The sequence below is a fragment of the Sinohyriopsis cumingii genome, chromosome 6 (genome assembly GCF_028554795.1).
Source record: "Sinohyriopsis cumingii isolate HCF-2022 chromosome 6, ASM2855479v2, whole genome shotgun sequence".
Lineage (NCBI taxonomy): Eukaryota > Metazoa > Mollusca > Bivalvia > Unionida > Unionidae > Sinohyriopsis > Sinohyriopsis cumingii.
The window spans coordinates 20,336,091-20,358,143 of NC_142966.1; the positions used below are offsets into that span (position 1 = coordinate 20,336,091).

General features: G+C 33.8%; 1 protein-coding gene across 1 annotated transcript; it reads right to left on the bottom strand.

Annotated features, from left to right (window-relative positions):
* Nucleotides 1-293: 293 nt before the first annotated feature.
* Nucleotides 294-17,779, bottom strand: LOC149796466 (uncharacterized). The gene is made up of 3 exons (XM_089960228.1): nt 16,269-17,779; nt 7,921-7,999; nt 294-1,354 (listed from the first exon to the last, which is right to left on the bottom strand). The coding sequence occupies exons 1-3, from the start codon at nt 17,154-17,156 to the stop codon at nt 1,257-1,259; spliced, it is 1,065 nt and encodes a 354-aa protein (XP_089816354.1). The 5' UTR covers nt 17,157-17,779; the 3' UTR covers nt 294-1,256.
* Between the last annotated feature and the right edge of the window lie 4,274 nt (nt 17,780-22,053).

Consider the following 22,053-nt stretch of genomic DNA (forward strand, 5'->3'; position numbering starts at 1 on the left):
CACCGCTGAATGTCGTCGACAATACGTACTTGTCGAGAAGACATCTACTTGATATATTTTTTAAACAACTTTGATTTACCACCAGCTTTTATCATCCCAAAGCGATTTCTTTTTTAGTGGTTTTATCACTTCATCCATTGATGGTTCCTCCATACGGACTTGTTGCCTGATTAAACTTCTTCAGTACAACTATCGGATTCTTTTATTCGTATAATGCAAAAAATAACAAATATAAGTCGTAATTTTTTAAAAGAATAATGACTCTTTATTTTTAGAATATTAACTATCTTAGAAAATATTTCTGAACGAAAGAGATTAATTGTACGCTGTGATTATAAAGTTTAACAGCATTTTTCTAAATATATTCAACGTTCTCGCGAGAAGAATATCGTGAGATTTTTAAGTTTTTATCATTTGAAAAACAATTATGTTATCTGAGCAGTTTCATTGTAATCCATTTAACTGATAAAGGAGTGTACAACAACACTTTTAAAGTGAATTATTTACTGTTTTACCGATTCAAACGATGCATTACTTAAAGCACTGAATAGTACAATATCAACGTATTCTACACAAATATGTACTTAAACATTAAACTCAGTTTCTCTCAGTCACGTGTATATATAAACTACCTTACGGATTCACTTTTAAATTTAGAAAATAGAAAAGCCACAGACATTTCAAAATATCATAATACTCCATTATATGAATAGGATATTAATAGGAAAGATTCTTAATGACCGAGCGACAATGCCTTATAAGCACCAATGAATAATGGTCCCAGTGAATGTTGTAATCAATTTCACGTTTACCCTCAAATTTACTGACTAAAACGTCGGCAAAATGCATTCGCCGTGCAAGGCACGAACAATATGAATGAACTGCACATCTATTTCTATATAATATTGCTTAAGGGATGCACAAATTTTATTGTCAATGTTAGTGCTTACTGTCGCACAGGTGTCATTTAGTGTTCACGAATGACAAATATGGCGAGAAAAGTGAAGTCACTGTAAATTTTATATGTAATCCACTCCATAAGTTTATCTTGCACAATATTATATTCAATATCTGTGCACAATATAAAATATTTACTGACACAAATAGCGTTGGGAGTGTGCACGAAGAGCACGTGTGAGCTTAAAGGGATCCGGACGAGTGGACCAGTGTGCAAATATGGACTTGTGAGCCAAAATGTTCCTGATCATAGAAGAGATGAAGCTATAATGGCCTTTCTATATCAGACGACAAAAATGTTATAGAAGCGATGATCCTGATTTGGGAGTGATGCTCTCGACGATCAACGATAGGCAATCCAGGCTTGATACACCGCCACCCACGTGATCTGAGTAACCTAGATAAGAAAAAGCAACAAAATTGAAATTTTTCCACATTTATGAAATAAAGTGAAACAATAATGAATTGCATTAGATAATCCATCATATGGACTCCTAATAATAAATACAAATTAGGCCGAATATTTCATCCAAACGATATGAAATATACTAAATATGCAGATTTTATTTGATGACGATAAATGACTGCCATGCCGAAATAATAATTTAGTATTTCCCTTCCGTGTTCGTCACCCAAGGGTCGATCTTCGTGCAAAACTGTTTAATTGTTCTCAGTAAATATGACCGTAATTTTTGTTATGTACTGGAACAGATTAATTTCTAAATGTGTCAAATGTACACGTCTTATTAAAAGAGGAAGAATAAACAAGTGCTAATTACATGCATCGCTCATTTTCCATTAGGCACATTTTTTAAGATTGAATCTAGTGGATCGAAATCGAAATAATTTAGCAGCAGCCATATCATTTCATGTACTGATAGGCCAAATCTCAACCATTTCACATCAAAATGGCATACTGCGGGATACTAAAATATTTCCAATGTAAACAACTTGAAAGAGAAATTAGAGCTTCAGAACATATTGTTTCCTCTATTGTCGTGTGAGGTACAACAATAATATTTAATTTCTGAAGTCTCGAATGCATTGACACCATTTCTCCGTTAACCATTTTTGCTATTGTTTATCACTGCTATTTTCACCTTGCGTTTAACTCTATTTTGTTCTCGTTGGTTAGAATTATTTGCACATATTTAAGCAAATTTCGTAAGTAGAAACCCTCGGTTAATTGCTATAAAGAAGACGGAATCTTTCATGTAGTTATGTTTTTATGAATGTTTGTTACGGATATATGTATCAATTTATAATATAGTTTTATTTCAGTCATTTGAGTTTGAGTCCTTTATATTGTAATTCTTTACTTCAGTGGCTGCCTAGCTCTATAGTAAAATACATGTACCCTACGTTATCGGAATCTCATTTTTAAACCAAGGTCGATCGCTAAGTTCAAGTCAACAACTATTACGGTCAAATACGCCACGCATTAATTTGAATGGCGGTCACCAAAACATCAAGTGAAAGTAGGAGTGCATTTTTCCTGTGGAGCTATAGGACACACCATAATTATTGATTGGTTCAATAGTTTGAGAAGGTATAAACATGACTGTTGTGTTATTTTGAAATTATACGATTTAATTGTACAAGAATCTTTATTGAATCAGATTATGTTGAGTAGATGCATATTTAGAGACGATATAATAAGAATACACCCACCACGTAGGCGATTCTTCTGTCTTTTGTTATGTATATTTAATTTGCTTTGTTTGTTTGGTTGTATTAAGATATTTTTATTTCATTATATGCTGTTCGTAATGTAACACTGGACCTTATCCAAATCAAGTTTATTCTATATTGGACCAAAATCGTTGATTTTTTTTTTCATTCTGTAAACAACTAATACGTAGCTAAATAGTTTCCCTATGAATATGGTTTGACCTTTGGGAATATTATTTTTGCCTGAGTCAAGAACATTGTGTTTTGCCACATTTTATATTTTAATTATAATTAACGTGTAAACATTGGGTGATGTGATGTGATTTGGATTTTTAACATAACTTTAAAATTTTGTTTAGTTATATCGCTACGATGTCTGCAGTGTGGCAGTTTATAGTGATGTCTAGCACGGGGTATCGTGCCGCAGACACGGAGCATGATGTCCCATCAAGTCACATTATCCTGACACCAGTCAGATCAGTCCTAATGCTAACCTCTAAATGCTGAGCGCCTAGCGAGGCAGCTGTTAGTACCATTTCTATAGATCTTTGGGGCGGACGCTCTGACCACTAGGCCACTGGAGCGGTCATTAGGAACCTAAAAGAAGGTGGGTTTTTTTTAATTCTATTAGGAAATAGGTATTTTTTAATATAGAAAGCTAAATGTGACCTGAGGTAAAAAAGAGGACTATATCATCTCGTTTTTCAATAAATAATCAACGTATGCTTTAAGTTCTGAGCAGAATCAATTGTATCATTGTTGTGTCCAGCAATTTATTTGGGCAGGAATTTTATTTAATCAGATTATTCATTCGCTGTAAATACAAACAGAGACTTGCATTTATAGGAATATTTCAAATAAGGATATATTCTTGGACTGTAGTTGTTGATCTAACAAAAGACTGTCGGCACACCACCACTACACTGGCCAACAAAAAGCATATCAACACTTCCGGATTTAATTTAAATTTCCTTTAAAATGTATTCAGAACTTTAAACATTAGGACTTAAGTCTGTAATTAATTCTATGACCATTTAGAATTTAATTCGCAATACCGTAAGTTCATTTCACATACATACATTGATACATACATACATACATACATACATACATACATACATACATACATACGTCATAGTTTCAATGTCAATACAGGGAAAGGGATACTATTATCAATTACTATACAGTTATGCAGTATCGTTACAATGTCAACAGCAATATAGATACATGCAAATACATGTGGCCAGGGACACAAAACAGTAGCCAGTCCCGATTGATATGGTGATAGGATTCGAACCCACACCATTTCGGTTACAATTCCTGCACGTTAACCATTGAGTCACTGCGACTTCCACTAAGAAAATACTGATGCACTCGATAGTGTCAAAATAATAAATGTCCTATACAGATACCAATCTTGCGATGGAATTGAACACAATACACAGTAGCGGAAATTTGTCGCATCCCAGTAACGGGATTTGCGAACTGAAGCTCAGTTTAATATCACCTTAGACGATTGTTTAGCGACGGTTAGGAGCTTTGATCCCGAGAATTCGTCAGGTCAAAGTTGGTATGTGTCGGGAGCCGTAGTATGACAATTAATTTGTTCTATTTGAGAGAAACAGAAAAAGTATACGACTGTATAACAAAGTTGTGTCAGCGTGTATAACCTTTTGCGGTGAAAATGTTTTCTACTTAGAAACGATTCCATCTAATTATTTCTTGAACACTGTAATCAAACTATGTCCTTTTTATTCCTTTTTTAAAACAAATTTCCACAAATGTAATTTATGATATACATATTAACTGAAACACAATCTGTTTTTAAAAATATATGCGTTCATCGCTGCTACGTAGTGATAATAATTTTAAATAAAATATAAGAATACTAATTTTATTACAGACAGAAAAGAGCTCTTTCTACGGATAAAAAACTCAAGACAAGAACGAGGCTGTATTGTATAAAAGCTAGTATTATATCAATAAGGGTCACATGGACTTTGATGGACTTAGAATCGACTAGTTTCTTGACGACCTACGTGATAAGGAATGTTATATGATCTAAAAAGCAACTGAACAAAATCTATGTGGCCAAATATGAAATAAAACACCAAAAAGCATCCATCAAGAATTGAAACAATACGGAAAGCGTATATACAGTATGATTTTAATTCAGCTTAGTTAATACCATGTTAGGGCTGACGAAGGAATCGTGAAACAATACTTGGATATTACAGAATGGGTTTGAATTTGTTTAATTTAATTTTTTTTAAACTTTTTCTTGCATTACACCTGTCACAAATATTTATATGAATTTCATTTAGTAAACACGATGTGTATGTAATTGGACTTACATCTACACGATGTGTATGTAATTGTACTTACATGTACACTATGTGTCTGTAATTGTACTTATAACTACACTACGTGTCTGTAATTGTACTTATAACTACACTATGTGTCTGTAATTGTACTTATAACTACACTGAGCATGTGTCTAAATCTTACTAAATCAGATTCTTAAATTTGTGGACTGAGTAGAAAATATCTCAGGTTATTAATGAAAGAGGCGTTTCAGGAATATTTGGGTGTGCTTCCTAGATGTGTGGGTGTGCTTCCTAGAAACAGCATTAATATGATATATCTGTAGTGCAAAAGGCACACATAAACGGTGTTGAAATTCTCCAGTTTTCGCTATCTGTGGTGGATCAGAGAATTTCACGTCGTTAATGGGATGCCAACCATACCCGACAAAGCTCATTTGCCCACAAGAGAACTCTTTAATGACTGCCATTTGTTTCGCTCAGCTTCGCCACACAGGTCAGAGTAACAAATTAATTTTGTCATTACCAGCTTCTTTCTTACATCTTAGCTGAGAATCTGGTATAAAAAAGGCGTTAGACCTCTAATTGCCAAGTCTGCATTGTACCTGTTATCGTCTCTATTTTTGCACCTACATTTTCACATAACATCCATTTCATGGAGAATCTGCTTTCCCATTTATGCCATTGCTTCAATGTTAATTACCAATATGCTTTTATACTCTAATATTATTCCAGCATTTAAAAAAAAATTGTGGTTCTTTTTGTTTTTGTTTTTGTTTCTAATTAAAAAAAATATAATTCTAATTTGAAACGAATTGTACAAAACTTAAATTTTAGTATGTTCCCAGATATGACTAGCATAAAAGATCGCTTCTATAATTGAATAATTACAAATTTACAAATGCTATGTGAGAAGTTCTATACATTCTGGCTTAAAAATCCAGTTCTGAAAGTAACATCGGATTGCAGTGGTCTGTACTAGTAAGTGGCAAGACAAAAAAAAACCAAAAAAAAAAACCAACAACTTGATAGAGCTCACGTTGCAACCGGTTCAGCTCCTTCCTTATCGACTTCTCCAACATGATGCCACCATATCATTGTCTTTTCTCGTAGACTATGGGAACATCGTTTTGCTGTACAGCATTTCCATATTATTCCTTTGCTAATAAATTGTACAGCTGATTTTCTTCAGGTATATCGTGTTTATTTCTCAAAAGATAGCTTATATACTTAATTATCGCTAGAAGAAGAAGAAGAAAAAAACCCGGCAGTAATGGATTGTTTACCATCAAACATATCATCAATTGCTCAAACGGTTGTTGTCGTGGGCTAAAGGCCAATTTTCAGCACATAATAGACTCTGCATTGCGAACAATATAACCGGTGGTGGAAGAATCCGTGAAAAACCCGCGAAGAACCACCGACCCACGGGAAGCCATCTCACATACCCACGTAAGCCTTGCTTGAGTCTCGAACCCTAGCTACGATGTCGTAGCTTCAACTTGATTTGTTGTGGCTGAGGTTACTAACTGATCCCATACCATGTAATGGAGCAAAAAGAATCATCACTAAAGTCAGAAAATTAAATAGTGTACAAATCTACTACATAAGTATAATCATGTTGTGAAAGAAGTTTGGTTTATTTTGAAAGTATTAAGGCCTTTTACGGTAAAATAAATTAGCATGGTTACACTAACCTCACCGTGTCCGCCATGACACATATCGCGAGACTCTCGCCGTGACCTCTTTTCAATATAAGGCTTGCCAGACCATATTTGGATATTCTACGCTATGTTATTATCAATCAAGTGGCGAATACTGGCTTCTAGGTGGAATTTCAAAGTTACCGATAAACCGTATTTACTTTTAATGCGCAGAATTTCTGACTCAAACCGCGCCATACTTTTACTACGATTTGTTTACGTTTCCAAATAAGGCCTCAATGTCCTTATATGGAACATAAACAAACGAGGCTGAGAACGGAAGTACTCATTATTTGAACTAATATGGCGGACGATCTAAATGAAAATATCGGATAAAAAAGGTAAACAAGATTTTACAACTATTTCTACAATGATTTGATATACCTTTTGTATTAAATAAGAAGATTACTACTTTTATTTCATCATATGCAAGGAACATGTTTAAATTGTTGAAATTAGGCTATAAAAAAAGCGCCGGGTGTGAATCACACCCGACTCGCTCCATTGACACATATGCTCATGTTAGTTCCCGGTCCACGAGGTAGGAGATGGGGTACTAATGTTAGTAGTACTCGAACCCATGCAGACAGAGACGAGATGGTAGAGATCGGCAAACGCTTTAGACCACTCGGCAACCGAGCCACCCTGCTCGAAATGTAGTAAAGAGTTTGTGTTGAATCGAAGCATTGTCCAAGTGATTATTGTTATGCTACCTGTAGTAAATTATTTGATAGCTTTTACAAGTATTACCATACAAAATTCAGGTGCAAATATTTTTGTGATAAGATACAGTAGTACATTCAACTGCTTTCACAGCGAACACTTGACTACCGTTCTGTCTGGTTTAGAACATTCCCACTTGAATGATATACATCGTTGAAATCTTGTACTTTAAAACTGCAAAGCCAATCATTTAATTAATCTCGAATCATTAATTTTTCCTGATGGCCATTTCCATTATCAGAGCACTATATGCAATTTTCTATAATGCATAATGTACATTGAAAATGGTGTTGATGTTTTACGTAAATTAAAAAATAAACCCATCGGTAGATTTTGCAGTATAGTAAATAATAATAATAATAATAATAATAATAATAATAATAATAATAATAATAATAAATAATAATAATGTTATTATTATTATTATTATTATTATTATTATTATTATTATTATTATTATTATTATCATTAACAATAATAAATATTGAGGCAAAATTATCAATATAAATCAAGTAATATTGTATGATATGGACCATACCAACCATTCGATGCGTGATGTCCTCCTCCTATTTCTCCAATGTGAGGATGTTTTCTGGGATAAAACTGTGGGCTATTCACTGTCTGTATAATAATAATAGTAGTAATAATAATAATAATAATAATAATAATAATAATAATAATAATAATAATAACAATAATAACAATAATAATAAAAGCAAGAAGGATGCAAAGACTAAAAACATAACATATTACCATAGTATTTAATACATCATAAATGAAATGCTAATACAGAATTCAATATATGAAATAGTAACAAAACATTCGATATATCAATTAGTAATACAACTTTCAATATATCACGTATGACAGATCAGAGTTAGAGAAAGAACAAGTTGCATAAATAAATAAAACAGAAAAAGACAGGAAAGATGAATGAATGAATGAATGAATGAATGAATGAATGAATGAATGAACGAACGAACGAACGAACGAATGAATGAATGAATGAATGAATGAATGAATGAATGAATGAATGAATGAATGAATTAATGAACGAACAGATTAATAAATATGTGAAGAAACTTTGAAACTTTTAACTGTAAGATGTATATATATATATATATATATATATATATATATATATATATATATATATATATATATATATATATATATATATATATGGCCATAAATGCTGTTAAGACAACTTAGAATAGTAAATTACAAGGTTCCAATTTAGAAAATAATGTTAAGATGTTAAGATTGATTCCATGTTTTAATTCTAGTATTTATATCCCTTTTTTAAAAGATATAAATTAATTTTTGGGGACTTTATCTTTTTCCATGATTTCAAAATAGGATGTTTGCTTTGCTTGAAGGATCTTTGCTTGAAACGAGCAAATAACGAGTATGTTCCATCGAATGGGTGAAACATTCTTTATTTTTTTCACCAACGAGATGAAATATCTCTGATAATTACTCGCTGCAAGCAAATTTTTGTTTTATTTTATGGTTAAACCTATTGCTTAGTAATATGTATAACAGCTAAATGTAATAGATTTCTTACTTGATCCCGCGAGATGTCGGTGGTCTAAGGTTTATTTTCTGTTGTGTTTTGTGAATATTCGAATAGAAAATGTTAATAGCAACATAATCACCTTCCCGACTGAAAGTAAAATAGCACATTTAAAAAAAGTATTTACACCTTGTTGGATTTGAACACTTCAATGGACAGTGGCCAAACTTACAGCTTACAAAGTCGTCAAATAATAACTTCAAATTTCTTGGTCATAATGCTATCAGTGTCTATGATATTTTCACTCCAGCGAATCATCAAGATTATTTCCCTCAGAAAATTCATTAATTCAAGGCCTGGCATAAAATAAAACCACATTCATACCCTCCGTGGCCCATCTACTTCAAAGAATCGGGTAGGTTATACCATGAGCCAATACAGTTTAAAACAGACACCTTGTCTGATAGAAGTTAAGAAATGAATTCCAGCCTTATCTAGTTTCGATTTGTTGTTTCACTGTTAATGCTTTCTCTAAATGGTTTGAAGCGTAGATATCTTAGCGAAAATGTTCAAAGTCCCGATGTTCGAGATGGCCATTGCAATCCGATACGTATTTTCAATTGTCTTGCAAGGAGACGTTTATGATGACAAACTTTATTGAAATAGGTTCATTACTACTTAAATATCTTTCATTTCATGTAGTCACCAATGCTCATAAAGTATTTTGCCGGCATGTAAGCATACCATTGGTTGCTACTGGTCTTTTCCACATTACTGTTGGTCAGACCTCAGCGTTGTCGTATTTACTCTCTCTCTCTCTCTCTCTCTCTCTCTCTCTCTCTCTCTCTCTCTCTCTCTCTCCAACCTCTTATGGTCATCATCCGTAACTTGGCTGTAGTCGCATTCCCACTATGTACCACATATATACAGCTATTGTCCCCTTCAAATAAATATAATGCGCAACCTAAATATTTGTCATGTTTACTCTCTTTGGATTGAACAACCAACTCTCTTTACGTCAGACATCGTCTCATCGTAATTCAACAGAACAAAGCTAATGTGCTCAGTTCACAACCTGATCGTGATACACGGTCGCATTAACATGAAATTGGTGTCTTTTTACTAGCTGCTAGCCTCATTCCTAACTGGAACCATGACATAACTGGACCGCTGAGATAAACTATTACATCCCAGTGTGGACTGTACATTTTCAGGTCAACTGTTAGTTGATACAAACCGATTTTCTGGTTAAGAGAATTCACAACTAAATTAAACAGATGAATTAATGAACTCCTCGTCTTAACTACTTTACTTGGTAGCAAGCTTTTCATCGACATAGACATAGAAAACTTAATTATTCGCATACATGATACATATAATTTAAGAAAGATAATTCATTCTCACAATTCGTATCACAGTGATGCTTGAACATTCCTACAATACATGATTTATATTAAAAATGAACGAGGTAATTATAATTAATTCACAACATTTCGAAAAAATTCATATAATACATAGATCATAGAACATTTGAGACAAATGCATGCAAACAATTAACTTCCTAATTCAAGGAAAATTTACGTATGAATTTAAAAAGAATAAATTCAACAAATAAATGCAAACTTATATCAATGACCATATTGTACTGAGACAATACTTTTGTACCCTTTCGAGACTCGCTCTTTCTATTCAGCCGAGTCTCTCTCTCTCTCTCTCTCTCTCTCTCTGTCTCTCTCTCTCTCTCTCTCTCTCTCTCGCTCTCTCTCTCTCTCTCTGGTTCGGGGTCTCTCAACTTTCCATACACTCGTCCGTTACTAACTGATTTCGCGAGAGAGATTACTTAAAACCTTAAGGCTTATTGAACGACTTTCATTAATATTAATCCATCGGCAGATTGTCCTAATTCAATATTCCATTTCTGTCAATAAGGTGAATAATCGTTTGGGCATTATTTTAAATAAGTCTTTGCTACCTTCAATAAAGCAGCCATTTTCCGTGCTGGGACGAGGATAATTCCTTACATGACTTCAGATTCAGATGAAACGGAAGATGACTCGTTCGAAATTTATTTGCATCATGTCAGTGACCATTATCAGAAAAGACGGCGTGCCGTCACACGCTACACAATCAGGCAGAGCTAAAGGGAACCATACAATATATCCGTATCTAGCCTTGTTACTTTAAAAGCAGGCGAATGAAATGTTTGCTATTAAAAGAGAGGAAAGAAAAATGATAGAAGTTCTGCAGCTTGTTTGTAGAGTCAGAGTTCTTTATCGATGCTGAATTGAAAACACTAAAAACAACAAAAACATGGCATCGGGCGGTGAGGAATAACGTTTACATTCTCCTCATTTTAGTAACCATTCATTAACCCGATGATATTCATTAAGTGCATTATGGTAAAGATATTAGTACCATAAGATTAATATAAGGCTTGAAGCTACAGAAAATCTTTTCCCGTGATGTAAACGATTCTAAAATATCAATTAATCTTGCTTATCGTTGACTTGTCTAATTACCTTGGTCAATAACTGGACTGTCAGCACTAGCTTGGTATTAGTAGTTGTACTGTGTTACATAATATAAGTCAGTATGTGGGGGGGGGGGGGGTATTTCGACAACGTGAGCTAAAATAGAGGAAACAAAGTAACTTTGAACCAAAATAGCTAAGAATCTATTGAACAGTTTGAAATTTTCTTTTTAAAATCAAATAATTTGTCTCGAATGATTTTTTTTTTTTAAAATTCGGAGATACTTTCCTATGCAATTAGGTGTAGACAGTCTTTACAGCAATTTTTAAAGGTTCATCACAATGCGACTCTATTCTAAAAACTTATCAATCAACAAAGCTTGCGTAATTTTATGCACAGCTGCATATTGCAGAGATTGGAGTCGGCGTGGGGATAAATTAGATCGGCAAGTCTGAACCCTGTAAACAGAAGAATGTCAATAGACCTACTGCAGTAAGACGTAACCGACAGCAAAGAGGGCCAGCTGAAATGCTGAAAAGTAAGATGTCACAGACAGCAAAGAGGGCTAGCTGAAATTCAGACAGGAAAGAGGGCTAGCTGAAATTCAGACAGCAAAGAAGGCTAGCTGAAATCCAGAGCTGTTAACTCTAGTTACTTGTTTTTCATTAATGTTTAGGAGTCATTATGCTAACTCATGTGCTAAAAATAACCCTTAAACAAAAGTTGATTACTCTCTGTGTTTCTTGATATTACACATGTTAATCCAATATTGTCCGATTATTTCATTAAAAGCTCACTAAAAACATTTTGTTCTGTTTCTCAACGATGTCCACTTTGGCTTGGGTTTTTTAACAGTTTTTTCATTTAATCAAAATATTGACACATGCATAATAAAATAGGCATATCTAATATAAGTCCTCAAAGTGGGGAACAAATTTGAAATTAAATAACTAGACCTTTTCGACATTTCAATCAAACTTATTACTAGTTCCTTATCCAGGTACCTAAAACTAATTGGAGGACTGTCAACTGAGGTCTGGCTTTGTGAGTAGATATTTAATCTTGCATAGTGTAGAACATGTTGGGGTGTTACCCCACAAAGAGGAGTAATGTTGCATAATGTGGAACAACAATGTCGAGAGATGTTTCCCACAAAGAGGACTAAATACAGGAAATACATATTAGATTTGAGCAGGATAACAAAACAATTGCAATTCTGTATTTACTCAACTTCCGGTAAAATGTGATGGTTTTGACATATTTGATAAGATTTTCTTCAGCAAATGAGGAGTGGGTCGGAGGGAACTTCGGAAAAGTCTCTTGCGAGAAATGGTAAATTAGGACGGCACCCTATGGTAAAATATTTGACAGCACAATTCCATTTCAAATACTGACATTCAACGGAAAATATATTCTAGGTCCTAAATTTCTTTTACTTAAGATAAACAGTGTCTAAAAGATGGTTGTTTACTGTATTGAATTTTATTAATATTTAAATCCGACAAACTCCTATTAATAATATCATTCAGCTAAGGGGACACAAGTAATCATATTTAATCCCATAATGCAACGTACCTACAGAGTGACATCCGTGAATCATGGTGCTCTAGGTCTATTGAGGTCAGGGGTAATGGTTGCGACGTTGCTTCAGTAAACTTACTTTAGTCCTTTGAGGTTTAAAATGTGAATAGCCAAGCCTTAGTGTAATCCTTTGAAGTAAGATATATGTCATCGGTACAACTTTGTGTTGGTTGTAAACACTGAAATGTTGTTTCGGAATCCCACAAAATTTTGGTTGACTCCAGGAGGAAATAGATCAACTAACCAATCGACAGAGTAGAGATAACTAAGACTTCTGAATAGCGTAGCACATAATGCACAAACAATAAGCGCATGTCATACAAAATGGTCAAAAATGTTGAAGTTATGATGATTTCAATTGTTATGTGATATATAGAGAAGTCTGCATGGCGACGGGCATTATGCCTGAGTGTCCAGACTACTTCCAGCAGAGGAAGATTATTGTCATTAACTTAGGTAGTTAACCTTCAAGTCCAAAAGCATCAACAAGATCATGGCCATCAGCTTATGTAATTACAATTAAACGCCACATACTTTAACTATGTATGCATGTAACAACCTTCCTAATGATGCAGACAACTTAAAAGTTTTGTTAAATATAGCTAAATGTATTCGTAACACCCCGGGCTATACCTCAGACGTCAGTCAAACTGATACACGATTAAAACTAAAATTTTGCATGAATTGACCGAGTTTTCTGCAATTTGAATGGATATAAACGGTCACGTGATAATGACCTGAAATTTTCTGCACACTGGTAATTTCTGAAAACTACTTTTGGTTCCATGTTTCCAGGTCATTGTAGCGTCATGTATACCATCGAATTGCACCATAAAAATAACAACAAGAAAACCAATGATTTCCAATCAAATTTACAACGAAAGATTAAAATCGCCCATTAGAATAAGAACAACGTAATCGCACATACATTCCTGCAATCCAACACTCATCCCTTACGTCAAAGAAAGCATATGGCAGGCTTTACATGCTCATTTTCAGAAATAACTGCATATTGTTTCGACAATATGTTCCATCAGTTGTTATTAAAGGTCAGGATCATTTGACGAGCAAGGAATCTCACTAAAAATGGACACGATTTTACTTTTGAAAGATCGAAATATGTGTTATATGATTAGGTAAAACTTACATATCGATAAATACCCAGCTACGATCATATAATAAAATGTTTTCTAGTCAGTATAAAGAGATATCTCCTCTCGTGCTCTCTGGATAGTTTTATATATTATCATAGTACTTTTATCAGAAATTTCAAAACGATGAAATATCAATTCTGTCATTTATTTTTGTCAAGGTGCCGGTGGACACCAGGCTTAGTTTCTAATAGCGATGCAAGATGAAATTATCATGTGCAAAGAAGAATTAAAAATTATCAAATTATATCACGACTTTGGTGTTATCTAGGTTAAAACACTTTTGCATATTTTCCCATATTAATTACGTACCACAAAAACCTCAGTACGTCACAAATGACTCCATAATATTATCCAATGTGAAGATGTAGTGTCCTATAAGACCGAATGACTTTAAAAGAAATTTCGCAACATTATTTTGTGGTTTTATGAATAGATATTTTTATTTTCTTAATGTATAGCTTCCTATGTTTGTGTTCATTTAAAAAAATAATTATGAAATATGTTCAATAATTTCGACCTTTGCTTGCCAAGGCTAGCAAAAGTTCGAAATCAATTCTTTTAATTTGTGTCTTATTTTTAAATATATCTCAGTGTCAAGAGGATCGCATTTATGGATAGAGGGCAAAAAGATTAGAAAGCAAGATTTTCATCTTACAAGTTCCTCTCCGTTTAAAATATAACTTATTAATTAACGAACATGCAGGCAAGAGCTCTGGCAAAAGTCAAGACATGTGGCGTAAAGACATATAATAAAATGAGAGGGATGTAAAAAAAATAACTGTACACACAATGAAACAAATAGTAATCATATGTTTGTGAATCTTTAGTGTTAATAAAAACTTTCTGCATTTCATTATGAATCATGTTAGCTAAATAATCATCTATTCATTCCAACAGATTTCCATTAATTCCATAGATTGTCAGATCAAATATAGTACCCATGTGCCACACTCTACCACACGCTTTTGATATATTACATAATATAATGCACATGCTTTATATTCTGCAAGTGCGTTCGCATGTGTTATGATTATATATCCGTGAGCTGATAAGTGGTTTAATAAGTCATTAAATTTAGGCTAATTTCCAAATTAATCGATATAGCCAGTGAATGCCAATATTTAGGATAGATGACAAAGTTTGTTCGTCAAATTGCAGATCCATGCCTTTTTCGAGTGACATAAGCAAACTTTTTGAAAGATTTGCCTTTAAATATATGTTTCACAACTTCTATGGATATAATTTTCATTACTAATATCAACCTTGTTTTATATCTGGTTATTCATTTCATGAATTTTATTTGTAATGTGCAGTCGTGTAAGGTCCTGTCTTTATCCATGACTGAAAACAATAATGTAACAAAAGGATGGCTTAATGTATTCTCGAGATGCAGTCTTACGTATCAGTAGTTTCTTCTCCATTTACTTCTTAAATGATCATAGTAAAACATATACAAGAAATCCTTTTAGGATCGATTACCTACTAGTGTCGGAACAAGTAAATATTTATCTTTAAGATAGTCTATATTCTGCAAAGGTTGTAGTGTCTTTATATTTAACGAAGCGTTAGTACTACAACTAGGATTTAACACACAGTTATATAACTAAGCACAGCAGGTTCGGGTTTAATTTTGTTTTCTTGTAATTTTGCAAGCGGAGAATGAACATAGGTCATGCATTTCATTCGAGATAGTGCCTGGTTTGAATTCTCAGTAATCTTTTGCAATATAACAGCGTTATCGAGATCTGTATATACGTATCTCGATGAGAACAATGAAACAGTCAATGAAAGAATGGATAAATTAGTGTTTATGTAAACCTTCGTTACGCTGTGTTGAATGATGGATGAAAACGTAAAGAATACAAATCCACAAAACAAAAACGTAGATGAAACATACATATATAATAGTCTACACAAATTCATAAAGAAAAATTAATGTGAAATTGGAATAAAATAATATGTTTACTAGGAAATGGTAAATGTAAGCTGAGATATACTATTTTCTTGTAATAAATTAAAAATTTCCAAGTAAAGATTTTAAGCCCAACTTTCTAAATAAATATATATATATATTTGTTGCATTGTGTGCTGTGCACACATAACTTGCTGAGATATTATTATCTTGCTTTATTTTCATATATCCATTGCTAAAAGTGAACTGCACTCACCATGTAATCGGATCCACTGCATGTTGATCCAGAATCATTGAAAGAATCATATATTCTGGATATTCGAGTTCCATGTAGTAACTCTTCCAAACTCTCGATATATTCAATGGCATTTCTTAAAATTTCTACCTTTGGGAGTCTTTGATTTGGATTTGGACAAGTCCGTCTTTTCAAAATATCAAAAGCTTCGTTGACTTTGCGCAACCTTCTCCTTTCTCTCTGAGTGGCGGCCTTCCGCCTGTCGATTGTCACGCCTTTTCTCTTACAAGCTTTACATGCCCACACGAGACAGCGTCGGTTTGGTCCATGAAATCCAGGTGCAATAACATGCGGTATGTACTCTTCGCTGTCGTCACTTGAGTGTTCGTTACTGTCACTTCTGTCTGAAGTTTCGTCCTTCACAGAACCACGCTTTTTGGGGCAATGCTTTATATTCTCAAAATCCTCTGAATCAACATTGGTCTTGCCTATTGATCTTGTTTCTCGATGTTGTCGCAAAGTTTCACATAGCCTCGCCATGACCTCCTTGTTGTCTTTCTTTGTTTCAGTTCCAGCAGAAGACATTTTGTCACGTCCGTTAGATGGAGCACTGGACGTTTTGCGCCTATACGAAGAGCGACTACTGATGGAGTAAAAGCTGTTAACATTGCAGTTTTGATTTAATTCATAGAAGTCCGAATATGGTCGTCCATATTGGCAAGTTGCTATGTGATAAGATCCAGTGGCTGGTCCGTAGAGACCTTTCCATTCTGACTTTGCACCGTAAGATAGGTCCGTAATGTGCCCGGAATCTGACATGTCTAACGATCCAAAAGAGTTCCCATAGAAAGAAACCGAGTTGTGTGAATTGTGATCATACCTACAACTTTGATAATCGGCCCTGATCATCGTCAGTTTACACAAAGACCTGCTTTTTCCTCCAAAATCTAAACTTTTAATGACAGATCCTGTGAATTGTGACGCTATCGCCCGAAAACTGCTCCTTTATCTGTTTATAATCTTCCTAATTAGAGTACTAAACCAATGTGCATTTTCTGTTTTTACAATTACGGGAACATCTTTCCTAGCGATTATAGTAAGTCTGAAAGTCATATGTTGCCCTAATGTACATGATCGTTGTTGAAGCCAAGAAAAGGTTTAACTGGATACGGCCATAATAAAAGACAGAAACAACGCAACAGGAACGGCCAATTAATTACCATCACTGTGGGGAAAATAGTTATCAAACTTCAATCAAAACACAGGGTGGGAAAACGTTATTCCAAAAACAAAACGACATCCATCGAGTTTTCTACTTCAAATAAACAGTCACTCTTAACACAGTACTAAATATATCAATGGTGAGTCTGGGTAAAGGTTCCTCAAACGTCACTTTTCCTTCACCGTTCCGTTTCTTCTCCGCCAATTAGAGGCCATGTCGGAGTGACTCACCAATTTCTACCTCGTGAGATCTCCTACGAAGCAAAGAAACTTCTACACAGATCAAACGTTAAAATACATATTGTGGGTCATAATCTCTGGGTCACCATTTGCTCATAATACTATCACCATGTGTTTTCAAATCTGACTAGCATAGGTTAAGTAAGCTACGGTCTTGTTAGTAACGCCTTATTTAGTTGTTCTGCTGTCTTTCATTCCAGTGATATATATATATATATATATATATATATATATATATATATATATATATATATATATATCTGGTTATATATATATCGTGTCTGGTTATATATATATATATATATATATATATATATATATATATATATATATATATATATATATATATATATATATATATATATATATAACCAGACACGAATTCCTTCCAATTTATATAGAAACAATTCGATATATGTGGAACAATTCCGTATTCAAATCTATTATTGTTATTATTCTTATTATCTTATTATATTAGTCCACATATGATTCTTAGCAATGTTACCAGTTTTCAAAAGTTGAGTTCATCAGAAATTCAAGATATAGGCCTATAGTTAATCATCACATGCTCGAGCTGTCATCTCTTTATCCAGACATCTGCTTACTACTGTGTCACACTTCCGGGGTTGTAAGACCGCATATACATATATCAACCGCGATCTTTGAACATCATGCATCAGACAAAATGTGAAAACCAATCATTGCCGTTCAGGGAAAAGGTTTACAAACTAGCCGTCATAAGAATAGTATCACTGTTGTGCAAATGACGTTATTGAATTGAATCACTAATTAGGAGACATATTTTAAAATTTGAATACTTGACGGCTGCTGGTGTTTGTTTTATGTTAAATATCCATATACTTCGAGATGAAATGGACTAACCCCCCTTCACGTTATAAGAGAGAGAAGGGCGGGGGGGGGGGAGGTATTTAAGATGGATATTGTAAAAGAAAACTATATGCATAATAGATTCAATATTTGTATAGTTGGTAAGTCAGCTTGCCTTCACATATAATGTAATGAAAATACGGAGAGAACAATCCACTTTTCTGTCCACAACATATAGCAAAGAATATACCGTTCTATGTAGTCATGATGAGTACAGAAATGCTATTGTTTCCGTGTGAAGTTTATTCTTTATTAGTAGATGTAAGTAGTCCAACTACCTACGATGTTGAACGGTATTTCTCAAACCGGGTGAATTGATGGATAAAATACAGTACCTGGTATGGTCGGTATGTCGTGTCATAACCCGTTCACAGCATTTAATAGTTGCCAGTTATCATAGGATTGTATAAATTACATTACATGAAATTTGTGGCAGGAAGTTGTTCAAACCTCACGTATGTCTGCTATAAGAAAAGTATCCGCGGGTTTCATCGAATTTGCTACACACCAATTACACGTAGTTAGATGTTACAAAGGTAGATAAACCTACTGTTCTCAGTCAAAACTTAGAAGTCAAGGGACAATTTCTCCTCAAGTGGAGATGTCATAAAAAAATGAATTCTATTCGATTGGATGAATATTTAGACATAATTTTAACTAAACCCGTTTTTTTGGACATATTTACATAATGGTTTTAAATAAGTAGAGCCTTTGATCACAATCAACAAAGAATATACACATGCGACATAATTATCTTCAATTCTTTGAGATAAACACGGTTTATTTGAATGAATTTAGTAAATAAGACAACTGGCATAAAAACTAAATAATTAATGTTTCGATTTGAATCTATGATGACAGTTTTGCATCTATAAGGTGAAAGCTTTGCCTATTGGAAAAAAATTACAAAGAACACTCCAAAGTAGAATGAGTGACGTGGGAAAAATCTATTTTAAAGTACTGAATCAATCATTAATTAATAATGGGTTGTTTTCACAGACGTCACGATTGAGTACGCAAATACCCACAATGCAATGTGATCGTACTTGCGCCGCCATGATGAGTCCCTAACAAACCTTTGTCAACATTAGTCATCATATATATTCAAGATAATAATCTGATTTAACTGTCGATAAGGACATTTACTTCACTGAAACAATACATATATTAAACTTGAAATTAAGAGCCTTATAGAACGAAAATAAAAATAAGGCTAGAAGTTCCCTTGCTTTTATCGAAAGACATAATAGTGAAGCTGAACCGTAATCATGTATATTGCTGTCAAATAGAAATGCATTTTTATTTTACAAACAGGCAATATTTACATTTTTAAAAAGTGTGTCGTATCATATCCCTAAGCTTGTCATCTTGAAAGAGTATTTCCGAACAATGATTTTCGGGATACAATATCAGTTATGAATTAAAATTTTACAGCATGTGTTTTATGCCAGAACTTTTATGTACAAATACTTTTCGCGACAAAAGGTGTTTGTACTAAAGACAGTTGACAAACCAGTTTAATTAGACTGGTCAAATATTGTATTTGTTGTGGAGATGATGGACGTAGGATGATACTGAATGAAAGTGATAACCGTTCAAAAAGACGTTACATCTTCACTGTATTCAAACGAAACACATGTAAACGGAACATGACTTTGTGTCGAATGTCAAAACGAAGTATTCCTGAAATGCTTTTAGAAATATTAAATTATATATTAACAATTAGCTTTTTAACCAAATGATTGATTTCATCCCATGAAAATTAAAAATTATTAAATGTTTCTGCTTGTTTGTGTATCCATTTGTTTATGCGTTTGTTTATTGATCGATCTTTTTGCTTATGAAAGAATAACAAAGATTGTTGAAATTTAAACGTTTTACTTGAAGAAAACAAGTAGAAAAGTCACGCATTCTGTCTCGTGTGGTTGACATGCACAACATAATGTGATGTATTATTATATTCTTACGCACACAATGAGACGTGCCTTCGTAATTATGCGGGAAGAACAATGTTATTAGGTGCCGATTTTGAGGGGCTAGGGGCTCAAAATGGCGGATATGGAAGTACACACGTTTTATGACGTCACGTGAAAACAACGGATATAATGGTTTGTTTTTCTCTTCTTTGAATTGTTTCGTGATACAATGATTAAAATATATTCCGATACAACCTTTTGTACATTTATATTGATTTAAAATAGTTTTGATCTGTGAATTTCATCATTCCCTTAATAACAATAAATGACACTTTTGATATTTTCAATAAAACTGGACTACATACAAGCATTGCATCCGGATTGATCTTTCATTTGCTCATTTTCGGATACATACATACATTATATATATATATATATATATATATATATATATATATATATATATATATATATATATATATTAGTAAAAATAAGATGTTCAGGTGGTTTTTCAATATCGAGATCACCAGTATAACTAGTGCCATCAATTATAATTTCAACTGGTGTTAGAGTTGAATGTTCCGTTGAAGTTATATAATCGCAAGTAATTCCAGACGGATCTGTTGTCGGAGTCTGAGGCGATGACTTCTTTTGAAAAGGAGCGCTTGTGTTTTATAATGAGTGATTTGACTTTGTTTCGCCACAAACCATGGTTTGTAACATTTTTATATTTATGACAGTAGCTTCGTTTACGTTGTACCTCTGCGATTTCATTAGTATACCATATACGCGTATGGATAGTAAGAAAGCAGTGTTACCAGATAGAGAAGTAATTAATCTGGGTCTATGTCAGACAAAGTTTATGAGTTAATATTTTGTGATAGTTCAGTGAGAATTTCATTTTCAGCAAAGTTTTTAAAACATCTGTATTGCATATAGGAGTGTAAATTGTTTTTCTTTGCGCTCCGTTGCTTACGAGTTGCACATATGTGATAGTGATCACTAATAGGGAAATAAGGTACGTGTGTCTCGCAGACATGTAGCATGATATCCCACCCAGTCACAATTATCCTGACACCAGGCCGACCAGTCCTAACACTAACCTCTTCATTCTGAGCGCCAAGCGAGGCAGCTGTTAGTACCATTTTTGTAAGTCTTTAGTATGACTCGGCCGGGGCTCGAACTCACGAACTCCCGCTTCAGAGGCCATTGCTCTTACCACTAGGCCATCGAAGCGGTCTGTTTGTCTCGTAGAGATTGTCAGGATGGTTAGTGTAGATGTGGTGGATCATGCTTTTACTCTTGTTGGAGCATTTATTACCTGTGTAAGGTCGTATAGTTTTATCATATCATTTATCATTTAGAGCTAGTATCAGAGAGGAAATCAATATTAAAATCTTCCATGATAATTACTTCATTATTGGAAGATAAAACAACCTCTAGTTCCTGTTCAGATTGGTCAGTCCATGATGAGAGGGGGTTTGTAGGTATGTAAGCTGTGCAGATATAAATAGACTGACTACTGACGAAACTTAACTCGA

Bases quoted from the DNA above. Each gene is read 5' to 3' on its own strand.
- LOC149796466 (XM_089960228.1), bottom strand. From the start codon at position 17,156: ATGATCAGGGCCGATTATCAAAGTTGTAGGTATGATCACAATTCACAC. The intron at 8,000-16,268 runs GTGAGTGCAGTT...ATTATTATACAG, and splicing joins GCAGTGGATCCGATTACATG to ACAGTGAATAGCCCACAGTT. The intron at 1,355-7,920 runs GTTGGTATGGTC...TTTCTTATCTAG, and splicing joins AGGACATCACGCATCGAATG to GTTACTCAGATCACGTGGGT.